General features: G+C 38.9%; 1 protein-coding gene across 1 annotated transcript in view; it reads left to right on the top strand.

Moving 5' to 3' along the window:
- LOC308362602 (uncharacterized protein) overlaps window positions 1-17111 on the top strand; it is a gene marked incomplete at both ends in the record, with an annotated part of 56424 nt that extends 39313 nt beyond the window's left edge. Inside the window, 33 exons of the mRNA XM_080835334.1 lie at window positions 12-101; window positions 286-375; window positions 502-564; window positions 812-874; window positions 979-1035; window positions 1183-1260; window positions 1906-1980; window positions 2653-2733; window positions 2828-2896; window positions 3125-3214; window positions 3452-3529; window positions 3635-3724; window positions 3885-3974; window positions 5063-5152; window positions 5253-5315; window positions 5554-5616; window positions 7209-7265; window positions 7364-7441; window positions 7550-7636; window positions 8123-8203; window positions 8340-8408; window positions 8802-8891; window positions 9056-9133; window positions 9406-9495; window positions 9672-9761; window positions 9876-9965; window positions 10062-10124; window positions 10377-10436; window positions 10523-10648; window positions 11675-11800; window positions 12255-12338; window positions 16397-16420; window positions 16549-17111. Coding sequence (XP_080691460.1) covers window positions 12-101; window positions 286-375; window positions 502-564; window positions 812-874; window positions 979-1035; window positions 1183-1260; window positions 1906-1980; window positions 2653-2733; window positions 2828-2896; window positions 3125-3214; window positions 3452-3529; window positions 3635-3724; window positions 3885-3974; window positions 5063-5152; window positions 5253-5315; window positions 5554-5616; window positions 7209-7265; window positions 7364-7441; window positions 7550-7636; window positions 8123-8203; window positions 8340-8408; window positions 8802-8891; window positions 9056-9133; window positions 9406-9495; window positions 9672-9761; window positions 9876-9965; window positions 10062-10124; window positions 10377-10436; window positions 10523-10648; window positions 11675-11800; window positions 12255-12338; window positions 16397-16420; window positions 16549-17111 — 3086 coding nt within the window. The remainder of the gene's footprint in view (window positions 1-11; window positions 102-285; window positions 376-501; window positions 565-811; window positions 875-978; window positions 1036-1182; window positions 1261-1905; window positions 1981-2652; window positions 2734-2827; window positions 2897-3124; window positions 3215-3451; window positions 3530-3634; window positions 3725-3884; window positions 3975-5062; window positions 5153-5252; window positions 5316-5553; window positions 5617-7208; window positions 7266-7363; window positions 7442-7549; window positions 7637-8122; window positions 8204-8339; window positions 8409-8801; window positions 8892-9055; window positions 9134-9405; window positions 9496-9671; window positions 9762-9875; window positions 9966-10061; window positions 10125-10376; window positions 10437-10522; window positions 10649-11674; window positions 11801-12254; window positions 12339-16396; window positions 16421-16548) is intronic.
- Between the last annotated feature and the right edge of the window lie 646 nt (window positions 17112-17757).

The raw sequence follows: 17757 nt of genomic DNA on the forward strand, positions 1-17757 counted from the left end.
GCATTTGGCAGAGCTGGAGGAACGTCTGACGGAGAAGAAAAAACAACTGCAAATCAGCAAAGAAAGATTGACAAGTCTGGACAACGAAAATGGAGATCTACGTAAGCAACTGTTTGAATTTGTTACGAGAAAAAGGCCTTAAAACAATTCTGCCTAGATAAAAATCCTCTCGCTGACAATGATATGAATTCAATCAACGGTGCAGAACAAGCACACATTTGCAGCACAATTCACTTCTTGTAAACAGACCTGTATTGAGAGAGATTTGTCTCTTGTCTTGATCAGTTCTGAAGCTGGTGGCTATGGAGAGTAAAATGAACACAGTTATATCTGGGTCCAAAGACTTTGAAGAGACCTTAGCTGCCATAATTAAGGGTAAGAACTTTGTTCTTAGGTGCTCCTAAGTTTGAACATATACTGTGAATTTGAGAAGTCTGTAGCAATGATAAAGTGGAACAAGGGTGAGTGAGCTGTCCATAAAAATGTGTTTTATTTGCACAGCCCTAAGAGAAAACCTGAAAGTCAAGGTGGAGGACAATAACCAACTGCAAATCAAAATGAAAGGTATGCTGCAGGCAGGCTACTCGGAAACACACAGCCACCCTTGTATTGGCTCCAATGTATACTAGCTATACGCTACCCACGCAAATGTACCAGAACAATATATATTTCTTAAAAACATCGAGAAGTATTCTTATAATAAAAAATCCCTCTTGAGCAACCCAAGACATTTAGGAGTCATCTCCCTAAGAATGGCTCAGGTGCGGCACCAACACTCTGTTTCTCTGTTTCTGCCCTCCTTTCGACTCAGCCCTGGAGACAACCATCAAGGAAATAGAGGACAGCTGTGCAACACTCAAGCAACAACACACAGGTGATAAGTCCCAGCGGCCCTCTTTTGCCTGATATGTTTGTTATAATGACTGTTTACATGGATTCTCACACTTTATTATTGTAATTCTCACTTCTGCCACACAGATCTGAAGACAAAGTTTGAGAAGAACATGAATGAAATTGGAGACATCCCAAAATTAAGTATGGCAAAGACAGTGCTGTCCAATTTTGCCAGCTCATTTTCATGCAAAATGATGCAAAAAAATAAAAAAAATACAAATGAAATGAAATATAAAGTGTTAATCCTTATATTTATGGACTGCATCATTTTAATACTCCTTTTCTCAGTTTTCAGGATCAACATGTTGATCAGTGAAATTGCAAGACTGAAGAGGCAGATAGAGAGTCAGACTGGAGATAAGACAGGTGAAGGTTTCAGAAAGCTCTCTCCCAAACAATGCAGCTTAGACGCTTGAAAAATATCATTGGACCTTCTAATGGTGTTAAAGAGGACCCATTTCTGTCTTTTCATTTACTGTGTTATATAGCTTTTTGTGCATGTAAAGGTCACAAAGTTCAGAGTTCATGCCAGAGGGAGTAACACTCCAACAGAAAACACTTTTCTCAGCTGCCTGAATCGCCTTGAAAAACGGCGAAAAACATAACGTATTTCCATATCTTATTTTAGATCCATATCACTACACCATTGAGTCATCCTCTTTCTTAGCTAAATATTTGCTTTAAGAAGGGTAACGCTGGTTAGATTTGTATACTAGTGGCAATGGTTGCTAAGGAAAGAAGAGTCATGCTTTAACCCTTAGTGCCACAGAAGTTGGCTCAAATTGTTGAAGACGGTAAAAATATGTGGATTTAATTGAAAATCAAGTCATTTCTATGGACCTGTTCTAAACTTTGACATGCGCCAGACACCGTCAGTGGGCATGGCCTTTACAGAGTGTTTAAGACACAGGGTTAATAGGTGTACAGTATGACAAACAAAAAATTTAAGTTATGAACGTTGAAAATGAGCATAATATTCCCTCTTTAAAATGTCAACATGTGCTTACCTAGAACTGAATAAGGAATTGAAGATGAAAATTGAAGAACTGGAGAAACTCGGAGCAAATACTCCAGCTTCCACGCAAAGTGAGTTCCACGCATTTTGACATCCCCAGACTTTTCATAATAACTGTAGCAAACAAACAAAGGTGGATTTTCTTTGGCTTCAACCCATGAACTTAACAAAGAAGGCACAGCAGAAGGGCACACCATCATTCACACTGATGGTCTCATCTACTCTGGACAGACACACAAGAACTAACACAGACAGTATGCCTGTGTAAGTTCTTGTGTGTCTGTCCACAAAATACTCACTAGACACAAAAGGAATACATAACCTGAACGATAACAAACACAGGCCACAAAACAGTCCCAACACCCGTGGCATTCTGGTAACCTCCACACACTACACATATTTTATAGACTCAGAACTCCCAGGGGTATTCTGCCGCAATACAATTTCAGTGAAGAATGTAAAGAGTATGTGTCAAATGTGTTCCTGTCAAGAAGCTGTCCCTGGCACACCTTAAAACTAAACATTCAAATAAAATGTTTTTACCTTTTTTACTTTACATTTGAATCTTATCTAATGTCTTATGGTAATAATATTATCAGAATAATATTGTTAGGATGTGTATGTATGCTGTAGGTACATAGATATTTCATAGAACTGCTGTATCTCCGCATGCAATACAGCTATCAGGTCATCATCATTCATATGTTTATCCTCACAAGTTTTTAATATTCATTCTCGTTTAGTCAAAGAGCTCATTGCTGTTATACGAGAAAGAGCTGCATCAAAGCAAGAGGACAATGCAGATTATTTGAAACATATTGCTGGTAAGAAAAAATTGTTATAGAGAAAAATATAATATGTTGAGGGGGGACATTCAGACAGATAATTCCTCTTAATGAACTCTGGTCCTCTTAACAGAGCTAGAGGCCGAGCTGTATGAAAGGATTGTTGACCTGCAAGGTGAAGAAGCAGAAAAGATCAAAGCAAGTATGTGAGGCCTGCATGTGTGAAAACTTACATTTTAAAACTGAAAAACAAAAATGCAACTTTAAGAATTCGTTCTTCTCTTACTGTTTACTTATACTCTTTACTGTTAAACAATGGCATTTAAAACAAGAAGCCATCAATGCCGGATCAGTTTGAGTACTACTAAAGTTTACTTTCAGTACTTCTTCAGTTTACTGTATCTATTTGTACTATCCTCTGTGTTCTCAGTGATTCAGGTGATGGAGCAGCAGGAGGCGATCACCATGCTGGAAGACAAGTTATCCAAAGTCAGACTGGAAGCTTCCAAAAAGATTGCTGGTTGGTGCCAAACTTTTGTGGTTTCACTTGTATGATATTATACGTAAGGGCAGCGAAACGAAACCAAAAAGTCTTGCATCATTTAATAGAAATAAAAACTAAAAAGAAAACAGATATTGGATGGTAGAGATAGAGAGATACAGGTCATGTCGAGAGAGACTGGAAAAGGGGGATAATGTTACAGCATGTCAACATGATGTGGTTGTCTTCTGCTCAACAACAATTAACTATTTACAGCATTTGAGGATGACCTGGCGAGGAAGCGCCAAGAGATTGACAGAATAAAAGCTGATGACTGTGGAACTGGCAAACGGAGTGAGTGGGAGAACTTCCTCATGTTTACTTAATGCGTTCTATGAGTAGTATTATTACAAAGCAAATAATGTTTCTTCTATTCTTCATTATTCTTTCATCTTTAAGAGGAAGAAATTGCTGCTTTGGAGAAAGAGGCCAGAAATTTGGAGGCTAAGTTGAAAAAATTCAGACAATCCTCTGAGAAAGAGATGGAAGGTGACCTTTGACCCTGACCTACTTCAACTCTTGGGCTTACTGAAAACAGAGTTGTTTTTCTGTCATAATTTGACATGTTAACATATAGCTTTAATTCATGTATTTATAACACTATTCAGACCAGTCTAGTTTGTTTCTAATTGTAATATATATTTTGTAGAAATGTTAAAACAACTTCAGAAGGCAAAGGAAGGGCTGATCAGCAGTAATAACAGACTGCAGCATTTGGATAAGGAACACGGAGCACTTAGTAAGTAGATCAGCCTTTTATTGTTTCTTTCTGTTTGCCACCAAGGTGTCCCGTTATACGGAAATATTGGACTAGGCAGAGGAAAACTGGATAAGCATATAACGGGACACCTTGAAGGCCATTATCCTGCTTATGTTAATTTCAATCAAATCCAATCGCATTTATACTGTATATCACCAATCACAATTTAAATTGTCTCTAGGTTCTTCACAGAACACCCTAGAGCAAGTGCTAAGGCTGCTAGGGAAAGGAAAATCTTAGTTTGGCCGGGTAGAGAAATAGAGATAGAAGAGGGAAAAGAGGGGACAGAAGGAAAGGAAGGAGAAGAGAGAATCAGGAGCAAGCAGATGGAGCAGATTATCAGGATATTCTCCCTGTTGCCATGTATTTATTTTAGGCATGCATGTATAGCCTACAAAGGAAACATTTGGTTCAGTTTAAAAAGAAGGCCAACAGTGGTAGTACTTGTAGTCCTACTTTCTTTAGTCACAGACAAGGATAATGTTGGATACTTTGCTAGGTAACAGTTGATTATTGTTGCTAAGCCCAAATCCTTTAGCTTGCTAGCTGTTTCCAACTCTGTGCTTGCTATCCAGCTATCCTGCTGGTTCTCCAGTTAACATGTTATTTAACCACAGAATTTGTGGTGTTTACACCACTTGGCAAATGAGAGTATACATCTATGTTGATCATTCATTAGCTTGCATGACTACACACTCACTGTAGTACCCTTGGCAGCTTTTCAATCAACTTTCATTTACTATGGTTGTTATATCTACCATTCAAAGTTTCCAGAGCACTGATATAGAACTTTTTTACTGGGTCCACTTCATAGGAGTTCTGTTATACAGAAAATCCTGACACCTGCCAGCCAATCAGAAATGTCAGTGTTGTATGTTTTTTTTTATTGTGTAATGAGAAATATTAACACACATGAGCATTAATGTAACAAATGCCTTCTCAAACACTGTGTTTTAATGTGTTATACCATATTAGGTACCACAGCACATGAATGTTCTTGGCCATTTTGAGACAAACATTGCACCATATCCATGGATACTAAATCGAAGTTTTTTATAACTCAATAGTCGGCAAGATGATTACAATGCAGGATAAAATGGATCAACTCTTAAGTGAGAAGAAAGACCTGAAACAGAGAATGGCAGAGGAAGTTGATGGTAAAGAATGATTGGTACTTGTATAACTTTCCAGTGATTATAGTTTTTGATGGCCGGATCGGAAAAACATACCAATGTAAAAAATGACTTATTTTCACAGACCTCAAGAAACAGCTCAGTATAAAGGAAGATGAAAATGCCAAAATAAAAGCCGAAAACAATGGTAAGACTCTCTGGAAAATATAAAGACACACTAACATCGCACGAATGCTTCTTCTCTATCTCTTCCAACATGAAAAGAGCTATGCTCAGCATGAAAAACAAATGTTTAGAAGTACAATTTACTGATCTGACATTCAAGTTGTGACCCATATATGCAGGTCTGACATTTACATTACATTAAACCTGTTTTTGAACATCAGTTATGTTTTTTTTTTTTCTCTCTTCCCTCTGCTTTCCAGCCTTGGAGAAATCTAAACAGGAAGTAATCGACAGCTGTTCCACAATTAAGGAACAATACACAGGTGATATAGTTGTACTTGGTGTCAGGGGCAGACTGGCCATCAGGGATATACCGGGGGAATCCCCTGTGGGCCGGCGGGGTTGGGATGGTCCAAAATACCAGTCCACTCCAATCAGCACGCGGTCCTCAGCACTGACTTCGCCGGCACTGACTATATTCTATGCTTCGCAGAACACGTATAATTGACTCTGTTATCTATGGCGAGATACATTCGCGGACTGATTGTTATACTACTCCAAGCGATCTATATTTACAATCATGATTCCTATTTTTCGAACATTTTCTGAAGTGTCTTCTTTACTTATCTAATGTCTTCCGTCAGTATAATTTTGTGTTAGGCGTTATTAAATCACTCTAGCCTTTTCAACACTTGCATCACTAAATCGCAGACAACTTCCACACCCCTCTATTCACACACACACACACACACACACACACACACAATCACACACCCAGCATGCAACACTACTGATACCACTGATCTTCACACCCCCTCGTATGTTCTGTACTGTTCATTTCTAAAATATAGCTCATACCAGGGGTGGCTTGTCCATAGGCATAGTGGAGATTGGGGCGAGGCACTGCCTACGGGGAGCTTTTTTTCTGTCAGATTCTACCACTAATCCGTCTGATCCATAGACATATATACATGTACATATATACATGTACAGTCATGGCCAAAAGTTTTGAGAATGACACAAATTTACATTTTCACAAAGTTTGCTGCTTCCGTGTCTTTAGATATTTTTGTCAGATGTTACTATGGAAGACTGAAGTATAATTACAAGCATCTAATAAGTATCACTGGCTTTTATTGGCAATTACATGAAGTTAATGCAAAAAGTCAATATTTGCAGATTTGACCCTTCTTTTTCAAGACCTCTGCAATCCGCCCTGGCATGCTGTCAATTAACTTCTGGGCCAAATCCTGACTGATGGCAACCCATTCTTGTATAATCAATGCTTGGAGTTTGTCAGAAATATTTTTTGTTTGTTTGTCCGCCCGCCTCTTGAGGATTGACCACAAGTTCTCAATGGAATTAAGGTCTGGGAGTCTCCTGGCCAATGGACCCAAAATATCGATGTTTTCTGTTGTGTGATGCCATCTAGTGGTCAAAAAGGTATTGCTGTATGAGTTCATTAGCTAACAACAAATTGATACAATTGTCTTCCTTAATGTAACTACTGAATGGGTCGCCTTAATCATTATCAAAATATGCCCCCCCTGAGAATTTTCTCAGGAGCCACCACTGGTTCATACTAATTCTACCCTCTGATTCCAGTTTCTTTATTGCGAGGTATTTCTCCGCTGACATTCATTCCTTAAGGCTCTGTAGTTATATATATACATATAACCATCTGATACTATCCCAGAGATGGGGATCTTCCCAAATAGTGAGCCTGCATCGATGAAAACTGTGTTTATAACTAATTTATAAGGGCTTATTAATGACTTACAAAGGGTTTACAACCTAATTAATAACCTATTTATAAACCATTTATAAACCATTTATAATGGAGTCTTATTGTAAAGTGGTACCCTTATTTTCTCTGTTTTGAGATGAGTTTACTTTACAAACCTCTACCTCACAGATCTGAAGACAACAGTGACAGAAAACATGAGACAAATTGAAGACGTTCCCAAATTAAGTATGGCAAAACATCGCTATTCTGTTTTACATATCAGCTTTTTAAAACAAAGTCTAAAATATTTGAAGTGTAACATGTTTCTTGAATATTCTTCCTAGTTCTTAGAATCAGTATGCTGAGCAGTGAAATTGAGAGACTGAAGAGAGCCATAGGGGGCAAAACTGGAGATGAGACAGGTGAAGGCTCAAGCAAGCTCTCTCTCAAAACATGCAATTGAAGAATAAAAAGTATGTCTTTGAACCGCCTTATGTTTATGCAATTATACATGTATGTGACTTACTTAGAACTGAAGAAGGAATTGGAGAAGAAAATTGAAGAACTGAAAAAAGTACAAACAGAACTTGGAGGGAAGAGTCCCGCTGCCACACAAAGTGAGTTCCACTTTTCTACTCTCAGGCTTTTCACAGTGAGAGAAGCGTAATGATGTATTGACAATTGATCCTAATACTGTATCTCTTTTGCACTTGAAATGAAAACATGTCCTCTTAGTCACCAACCAAAATCACCTGCTTCACACCCACTCACTGGCTGCCAGAACAAAAACTGGACTGAAAAAACTGTCTGTAGCTCATTTCCAGGTGATGCTATCAGTAAGATTTTTTTCTGCTGACACAAAGTCAGGCTATGCATATCATTATATGTTTCTGCAACAATCCCAACCTGATCCAAGCAACATTCCAGTCAAATCACTATAGACCATAATAGAATATTATATGTGTGCTCATTGTGGTCAGTCAATAACATTTTCTTTCTCTCTTTTTCTGAAAAGTGTATCCAAATCCTTGCCTGTATCTTGATAGTATGTGCATCTTTATCAAAAAGTAATCACACCGGCTATTATATTTACCTCTCCTCAGTTCAAGCGCTCATTGCTGTATTAAGGGAAAGAGATACATCAATGCATGAGGACAACGAGGAGTACTTAAAACGCATAGCTGGTAGGAAAAATGGTGATATCTAGGATGTTATATGTAAAAACAGCATATTTTTGTAATTTTGTATGTGTGTGAAATATAAGATTCATGACTTTCAGTCAGAAAAACATTCTTAATGAACTCTGGTCTACTTAAAAAGAGCTAGAGGTTGAGCTGGACGAAAAGATTGGTGCCCTACAAGACAAAGAAGCAGAAAAAATCCAATCAGGTGGGTTGCATTAGCCTATATATTCACATATGTACGCACTAAGAATTAGGCAATATTACTTGGACTTTGCAAAGCTTTTGGCCACACAATTGCTGACTTAGTGTAACTTTTAATGAAATAACATATTTCACAATGTACTAATGCATGATTTTAGTAATGATGAATCAAGTTTTGTTAGCTTTTTTGCTTTAACATAGTTTTTCCCCCAAAGGAACAGCTACGGCAAATGTTGTAATGTGTTTGTATCCTCTTCAGGCATTAATCCCATCACTTCTGTGTTGTTCCCATCATACTCTTCCGGTTTAGCTAGTACCACCAGTATTACTTCTTGAAAGTATCTAAGGTCATTGGGGATGTACCACCTTCTTAATCCACCCTCTGTCTCTATTTCAGTGATCAGGGTGATGAAACAACAGGACGAAATGAACCAACTGAAGGACAGGTTATCTAGAGCCAGAAAGGATTCTTCCAAAAAGATAAATGGTTGGTGTCATGTTTTTTTTTTTTTTTTTTTTACTATTTTCATTGTTTGACATGAATTTCTTACTAAACCATTTTTCATTTATAGGTGGAGATGTCATTCTTATTTCTTAAAGTGTCACCAAATAGCTTGTTCACATGATGTGGGTGTGTTTGCCTATTTTCAGCAATAGAAACTGAGCTGGACAAGAAGCGCCAAGAGATTGATAGGATGAAAGCTGAAGACTGTGGAGTTGGCATACGGAGTATGTGTACCAGTACCTCCTGTGTATGTGTATGTGTGTGTGTGTGTACCAGTACCTACTGTTTATGTGTGTGTGTGTGTGTGTGTGTGTGTGTGTGTGTACCAGTACCTACTGTTTATCTGTGTGTGTGTGTGTGTGTGTGTGTGTGTGTGTGTGTGTGTGTGTGTGTGCCAGTACCTCGTGTTTAACTAGATACTTATACATAGCATTCAATGAAAAGTACTTGTGGGATTCCTATGAATATTTGGATAGTTTTATTCTTTTATTTTCAGAGGAAGAAATTGAAGTCATGGAAAGAGCAGCCAGAGATTTGGAGTCCAAACTGAAACAGCTCAGACAGTCCTCAGAAAAAGAGATTGCTGGTGATAACATCATGTCCAGTCACATTTCACATATCAATGTTCCTCCTTCTCCTGCTAACTGTTAAGACCTTCTGAAATCAAACCTATTGAAACTTTGTATCAAACTCTGTAAAGGTCAGTATCAGACTTTGAAGCTTAATGTGGTTAAATCATGTTACCGTCATTTCCACTCTCAGACTTGATGAACCACCTTAAGATGAAAGAGGAGGAGCTCAAAGCCAGTAGTGAGAAGCTGGGAAGTTTAGACAAAGAAAACGGGGCACTGAGTAAGCTCATCAATCCATTCAATCTGGGACTACTGTTCATGTGCAAATGTTTCTTTATGCTCATATAGAGTACACCATGTTTGCATTTCTTCTCCACTGTGTTTGACCCCTCAGTTGTAAAGACCATTCAAATGCAGGATAAAATGAACACACTTCTGAATAATAAGAAAGACCTCACACAGAAGACAGCAGATGAGATAGCTGGTGAGACACAGTGGCTACCTGTGCTTTTTCTTCTATGATTGTGATACATGATTAATGGCTCAAAGGACTACGATTTAACATTAACTATCCTCTCAGATCTCAAGAAACAACTCGGAGAAAAAGAACAAGAGAATGCTAAACTGAAAACTGAAAATGACAGTAAGGTTCAAAATGACAAATGGCTACTTTAACCAGCTTTCAGCTGTCAAGAACATTAAATAAATATAAAGCACACTGTTATTCTTTAGCCAGCTTCAATATTTCCTTCTTTGCTTATGCTTAAGGCAATTAGCTTCATGAAGCTAGTACAAATATGCCAATGGCTATATTTTTTATAGCAGTCTCCTTATATTCAGAACTCTTGCAATGTAATGCTCCAGCCTTTCAACTGTTACCTATTTTTTTATGTAGATCTGAGGGTTAGTGTAGGTGAGGCTAAAGACTGTGCTCGTCTCAGACTGACGAATGAAGGTGAGACTTTTTCCCTCTTTCCTGATGAAGTTCAATTCAACTTTCATGATTCTTCATTGTCAAAGTGAACTGCTCTTTTTTTCCAGACATGAAGAAGCAGCTGCAAAGAAAAAATGAAGACATCACCAAGCTAGAGGGCGAAAAGGAAGAGGCCTTAGGCCAACTTAAGGACAGGGAGGCTGAGCTGAATGCCGAACAGAACAAAGCCAAAGGTGAGATGGAAATGTGTTCGGCATACTGACCAAAGAGTCAGCGCTTTGCTGAGACCGCAAACACAATCCTCACACACCTCTTGCCGGTGCTTTGCTCATGTCTTCAAATGGTTTTAGTACTTTGGGGACAAAACAAAAGAACATCATGCTTGTCAAGTCTAGTTGACTGATAAGCTTGCTGGATGTTTTCTGTCATCCCTGTTTAATAACGTAAAACTTTGACTTACGTATAGCCTGACGATGTCATACTCATGATTCTAGTCAGAATATGAGTCTGATACCGGACCTTTGGGCTGTGATTATGGGGCGTGTTTCAACGAACCAGGAAAGAAAATGCCTATTCGCTGAATTGGATACCTAGAACCAATCAGAGCAACGTAGTAGCCTATTACCATCTGATAGATTAAACTTTTACCTGATCCCTAGGAAGGACGGCAAAAACATCTTTTCAATGACAAATGCCTTAATCGCGTTTCTCTGTTCCTCTTTCAAAATGAATGCGCTGTCAATGTCTGTTGAGATATGCCTGCTCACGTTAATTAATTAGCATTAAGGCTACAAGCTACAGTTTATTTCGATGGGTTTTTTGTGTACACGTTAGCAATGATATAACAATAATGGTCTAGAGAACTTTAGTTAAGACAAACAATACTCTGTAACATTCGTGTTGCACATGCACAACTAACCGAGTCAATGTAGACATTAAAAAGTCGTGTAGATAGCTTAATTCACATAAAATATTTCCCACTAAGCACCCGAGACGCGGCCATCTTGGTCGGAGTTCGAATCTACCGGTTAATTCAACTCAAGCGTTGGTATCTGTCCATCAACGTATAAAGCCCGCCCTGCCAATTTGATTGGTCCGGTTTGATCCTACCGATGAAACTCTCTCCCAATTAACCCAGAGCCAGACCAAATCTCCCTGACAAAATTTTTTGTGGGCGGGGTTTGGGCTGGTATCCAGGCTAACTTACGTATGCTTTCATCTCCCTTGTCTAAACTGCCAATGTGTTGAATGTCTGTCAGAAATGAAACAGCAGCTGTGCAAAAAGGACACAATAATTTCTAAATTGGAAAAGGACAAAGATGATTTGGTGTCTGCAAAGAACACCAATGAAGAGACGCTGAAGAAACTACAGAAGACATCTGATGGTGAGACCCAAATGTGTTTCTCATGGGCTCAGCCACAGTCAAAACACTAACAGTCGGATGTAGCCTGTGTAGGTCAGCGACTCCCACCCAACTCCGTGTCTAAAATAAATATTTGAATGACAGATTTGTTTCCAAATTATCTTGGTAGAAGCTGAATTTGATGATTAGAAGTGACAATCAACTCAAAGCCCAACCTTAATATTAAAGTAGGCGGCCTACTGTAGGCCATAACTTTTTTCATACCAGACTTTTGTTTTGATGGATATGTGATGTGATATGTGATATCTTCAAGCAGCTATAATAATTGTTGCTCACTCAAAAACATGTTTCTCCCTAGAGAAACCAAGGAGTTCAACAGATATTTAAAATGTTTTCAGTTATTCAAACAACATTTGTTTTAAACGTTTTAAATGAAAGTGTCAGAACTACTCATTCACCCCTCCACCCTATGTAGCTTTGAAGGAGGAGAAAAAACAACTTGAGCAATCATTGAAGACAAAAGAAGACGAGAACAAAGAGCTTAAGGAGAAAATTAAAGGTGAGTTATGTTGTTAGTCATGTTGTTGGCTTGAGGCGAAATTATGACACTGTTATCAGTTACTTCGGGGTAAGCAGTGGTCACCAAACACAGCCATGGACAGATTATGAAACCATGAGCCCCTAGGCCTGGAACTTTTTAATAGTTTCTAAAGTTTATGTACAATTAGCATATAAGAGATTGCTACTGGCGATTTTGCCCCAAAAATGATGAAAACCATGACAGAGACAGGTTACTTTTTCCAGAAGGGATCATAAAGCAGTAGTAGACTACGTAACTTTGAAATTAAATTCAAAGAGATGGTGTATGCTGATTGCTGAAGAACATTCGGGAGAAAAAGCAGCAAAGAAATTTGACATTGACCCGAGACGAATGCGATAGGCTACGACTAGCAGCTGGAGGTAGAAAGAAAGTTAGGCTGGATATCAAACCAGCTCGTTGAATATTTTTTTTTCAGTCCGCGATAAGCATAATAGAGTGTCTAGAAAAATGATTAAAATCAAGGCTTTGGAAATCTTTTCCTCCATGACTGACAGTGGAGACCATAACTCCGAAGTTTATTTTTACGTTGACACCGCACATAAAGCGCTATGGATGTGCAGGCAGTGTTGAACGCATATGCAATGAATGATATTAGCCTACTGCAATTATGTCCATTATTTAAATAATAAAATTCTATAACAGAAGATAAGTAAGAAATAAAGGCCTGCCCCAAATAAAGTAAATACAAGCCCCGGCCACAATTTGAGCATTTACGGTACTGTACTAACTGTGCTTGCTGTTTATCTTATCTGCTTCTTGATTCGCGAATCAATGTCAGCTAGCTGGATTACGTCATGGGAATTGAGTCAAAGTAGTTTATTTGATCGCTTGTTCCTGTCGAGGGACTAGTTTTCGCCAGCGGGACGCAGATCTTGTTTATTTTTAGCGCTCATGCCAGCCTATGACTTGGTTTTGCAGCCCATTCTCTAGGCACAATTTTTGCTTATTTCTATAGGCGCACGCGTGTGACCGTAATTTCAAATCAAGTCGCACAGCCAAAATTCCAGTCGCATGTGCGACCAGATCAGGCACAGTGTCAAGCCCTGATGAACCAGGGGGAAAAAATGCCTCTCCGCTCAATTGGATATACCTAGGACCAATGAGAGCGCAAAGTATGTGACCAGGGCCAGCTGATGAATTAAACTTTTACGGAATCCCGTAGGAAGGGCAGCAAAAACATATTTTTGATCGACAAATGCATTGATCACGTTTCTCTGTTCCTCTTTTGGAATTAATGCGCTGTCGATGTCTTCTAAAACAGATTTGATGGCAGAATCTAGCCTACACATCTCAGCTCTCCAGCGGCAGCCATCTTTGTTGAAAACAAATTCAAACCAAGCGGTCTTTGGTGAAGTGGTTGATTACGTTACTGTTTATCATCTGTCAATCATCGTATAAAGCCCGCCCTGACAATTTGATTGGTTAGGTCAGTTTTCTGAGATCTGATCATATCTCCCCAACGGAGCGAATGCCAGACCGAACTTCCAGACCTCAAATGTTGTGGGCGGGGCTAAGTTCGCTCTGGTATCCAGGCTTCTTTGAACAAACGTGCCTAAATAAAACATTCTGAAGATAATGTGAACATGTGTGCATGTATTCCTATCAACATTAATAACCTGCTGGTTTAGTTGGTGAATATGCGCCCGTCTTCTCAGCGTATGTGCATGTTTCAGCCAGCTGGGATGGGAGGGTGGACGCATTTCGTCTTCTCCTAGAGCTATGCAATGGCTTAGACAGATGCTGTGTAGCACACAACAGGCTAGGGTGATCTGGCAAATATAGCCAAGATTTTCGCGGTCATATAGCAGTCTCACTCCCGATGCATCCAAACATCGCCACCTTCCCTTCAGCGTGCCGATAGTGCGCTCCACTACCAACAGCTCATGTGCTGTATTGAAGTGGGCTTCCTATGCTGAGTGTGCGCAATCGGAAGAGAAACAACTGGGAACCCTGTTTTATGCAGGAAATCCTCTTTCACATTTCACTGTTCCTGGACACTGTATGGAAATCTAATAAATTGGGGACAGAGAGGGATAATACCTTGAAGAAGATCGGGCTACATTCTGCTAAATGATGACTGGGATGTACCCGACTGGTCTCCAATTTCTTGTTGGAACGTTCCTGTAGCCAGGAACCCAAGAACAGGTATGGCCTGGTTGCATCTGGTGCGTCTCTGTAGATGATGGCCCAATTGGGCACAAAGCTCTAACAGAGCCATTCTTGGCAAGCGGGTACCTGCTTATCAGCCATACATCATCCTGTGTAATAAAGTCTGCGTGATCACGAATAACTCGTTCTCTCCTTATTGCGCGTTTGGCAATATCCTCTAACAACGCCAATGCAGACATATATCTTACTGAAAACTAAGTCACTATCAGACTTTTATAGGCTCTAGATTGAGCGAAATGTTTTACACACGTTTTTGTCCTAAGGACAGTGCTGTGGACTGATGCAATTACAATTATTCAAATTGTTTATTTGATTTTATTGAGCGAAACATTCATTTGGCCTTTCACCATTAGCCCTAATGGTGACGGTGGTCGTGACGATGATGATGATGAAACTGCGTGTAGGCGCTCTGAGAGTTCGGAATTCCTGCAGTACTCCAGTATTGCTACAAGGAAATGTACTTACGGACCTAGAACCTGACGTAGAGATAAGTCTTTTTACACGTCAAAGATGGTTTTTATTAGTGCTGTCAGACGATTCAAATATTTAATCGTGATTAATCGCATTTATCTCATAGTTAACTCAGAATTAATGGCAATTAATCGCAGATTTGTATCCATTCTAAATGTACCTTGATTTATTTGTATCATTTTCATGCTCTTATCAACATGGAAAAGTGGATTGGCTTGCTTTATATAAATGTTTTATTTTATTGAAAAACAACATTGTCAAACAGGGCGGTACAAAATTAAATTATAAGTTTACATACATTTCAGGTAAACAAGGACTCAGCCTATAGTGCAGTTAAACCATGGCTTAATATTTTCTTTTTTTCAAGTTTGCTGGGAACATAGTCAGTCTTTTTCAGAAACAATTAACCATAACAGTCAGTTTAACAAATTAAAGGTAAGCCCACTACTTCTTTGCTTTCAGGCAGCTACTCAAACAGACAAGCCTGTTAACATTTCAAGACGTCCGTGAAGCTTGCTTCTTTTGCACAACACAACTTTTAAAAGTAAATTTTCCATTCAGAAGCTTTTTATCATCCATTTTGCCTTATCGCACTCACCATTCACCCAAACCGTAACGTTAGCCTACTACTATTGGCCAGCTTCCAAGCCCAAACGGCGTGCCTATTGTTTTGCTTCCTGTCTAGCTATATCCGGCGTGGTGCTGTAGTTTTTGTAAGGTTACTAGTTGTTGCAACAGCATTTGAAAGAAACTACACAGTTTGCCAGGCCAAAAAGAACGTTAATCTAAAATTTGAAAAATGTTAATCTCGTGATAAAAAAATGTACATCCTTTAAATGGGTTTGCGTTAACGGTAATAACGCGTTTAACTGACAGCAATAGTTTTTATAAATCTGTACTTTGACGTGGATTTGATCGCACAAACAAGGTCAAATCTGTGCGTAAGTACGTTTTATAAAGGAGGGCCAGTGTCTAAATTTGCAGGAATCCGCCTGACTGCAGTCATTAGTTGATAGCATGGCCTTTCAAATGATAATATCAGTAAGTCAGCCTCGCTGATCCTGAGGCTAACTCAGGGATATGTCATCAAGTGTTTCTTCAAAACACTACTTTTGGCTTTTGAGGCCTTATTTATGTGCCTTTTTTGGAAGGATTCAAAACATATATATATTTTTTTTACTAGTAAATTGTCCATAAATCTACCACTGGGAAAAGTTGAAATTGAACCTAAATGAGTTGTTTCACAACCTGCCTGAATCTTGTGGCTTTCACAACCTGCCTGAATCTTGTGGCTCACATTTAGCTGAAAGTACAAAAAACATAAAGACAGACTTTAGGTGATTTTAATGATAATTTTGTCCTCTTTTTGTTCTCAGAAAAGGAAGTTAAACAGTATGCTGGTAAGTCTTTTTTTTCTAGAAAGACATTGTCTTGATATTGATTGCCTTTTGGGTAGAAGATGGAGTGTGTGTGATAAATATTTCAGAAAATGTATGCTAGTTAAACAACCATCCCTTCTCTCCTTCAGTGGATGTGACCCTGGACCCTGAAACGGCTCATCCTTCTCTTATCCTGTCTGCCGATGGGAAACAAGTGAAATATAGCAATACTACATCTGATCTCCCTGACAACCCAAAGCGGTTTGATAACCACTACTCTGTATTGGGTAAACAGGGATTCTCCTCTGGTAGATTTTACTATGAGGTTCAGGTCAAGGGGAAACAAGCCTGGTCTTTAGGAATAATCAGAGAGTCCAGTAATAGAAAAGGATCACTTACATATAGAGTTGACAAAGGTTACTGGATATTACAGAAAAGTAACTTCAACGTGTTTTCGGCCTTAGTTGATAGCTCTATTCCTCTTCCACCATTAAACAAGCTTGAAAGGGTTGGGGTGTTTGTGGATTATGAGGCAGGGTTGGTCTCCTTTTATAATGCAGGCCACTGGGATCTACTCTATTCATTCAAACATGCACATTTCAATGGCACAATCTACCCTCTCTTTAACCCTCATGCTGATAACGACGGCCAAAATTCTTCTCCTCTGGTCATCCACACCCCAGTGGCCTGCCAGTATCACGGCAATACATAAGAATGCCCAGTGTCCAATGTGCAGGTTTTTATCCAATGTCCAGTGTGCATGTTTTTCATGTAGGGTCAAATGTGTAGGTTTTTATCCAGTGTCCAGGTTTTCATCCAGTGTCCAGTGTGCAGGTTTTTATCCAGTGTCCAGGTTTTTATCCAGTGTCCAGGTTTTCATCCAGTGTCCAGTGTGCAGGTTGTTATCCAGTGTCCAGGTTTTTATCCAGTGTCCATTGTGCAGGTTTTTACATGTCACTCCCATGAATATATCTGAAAAAAGTTATTCTCTTTTTGCCCTCATAAAAAAATAAATGTAATGGCTTTCATTTTGTCTTCAATTAGTGTCTTGTTCTTATGCATTTTGCTTTAACTTCAATGTCTGCCCTTATACTTCCCTTTATTGACCTTTGCTCATGTTTGTCTGTATAAAACTCTGTATTGAAGTGTATGGAAATTGCTTTAAGATACTGTAATGATGAACGACTTGTCAAGTTAAGCCTCTAATAAAAAATAAGTATTCTGCCACCCCTATACGCCCTTTAAAACTCCTTCTCCAATTACCACGCTGAAGAGGGTGCTTAGTTCAACTCTGTTACATGTTGACTGGAAGTATGGAAAAACTTAAAGAAATGTAACATAATATGTACGTATATGAA

This window comes from Sprattus sprattus (genome assembly GCF_963457725.1).
Source record: "Sprattus sprattus genome assembly, chromosome: 3".
NCBI classification, from domain to species: Eukaryota; Metazoa; Chordata; class Actinopteri; order Clupeiformes; family Clupeidae; genus Sprattus; species Sprattus sprattus.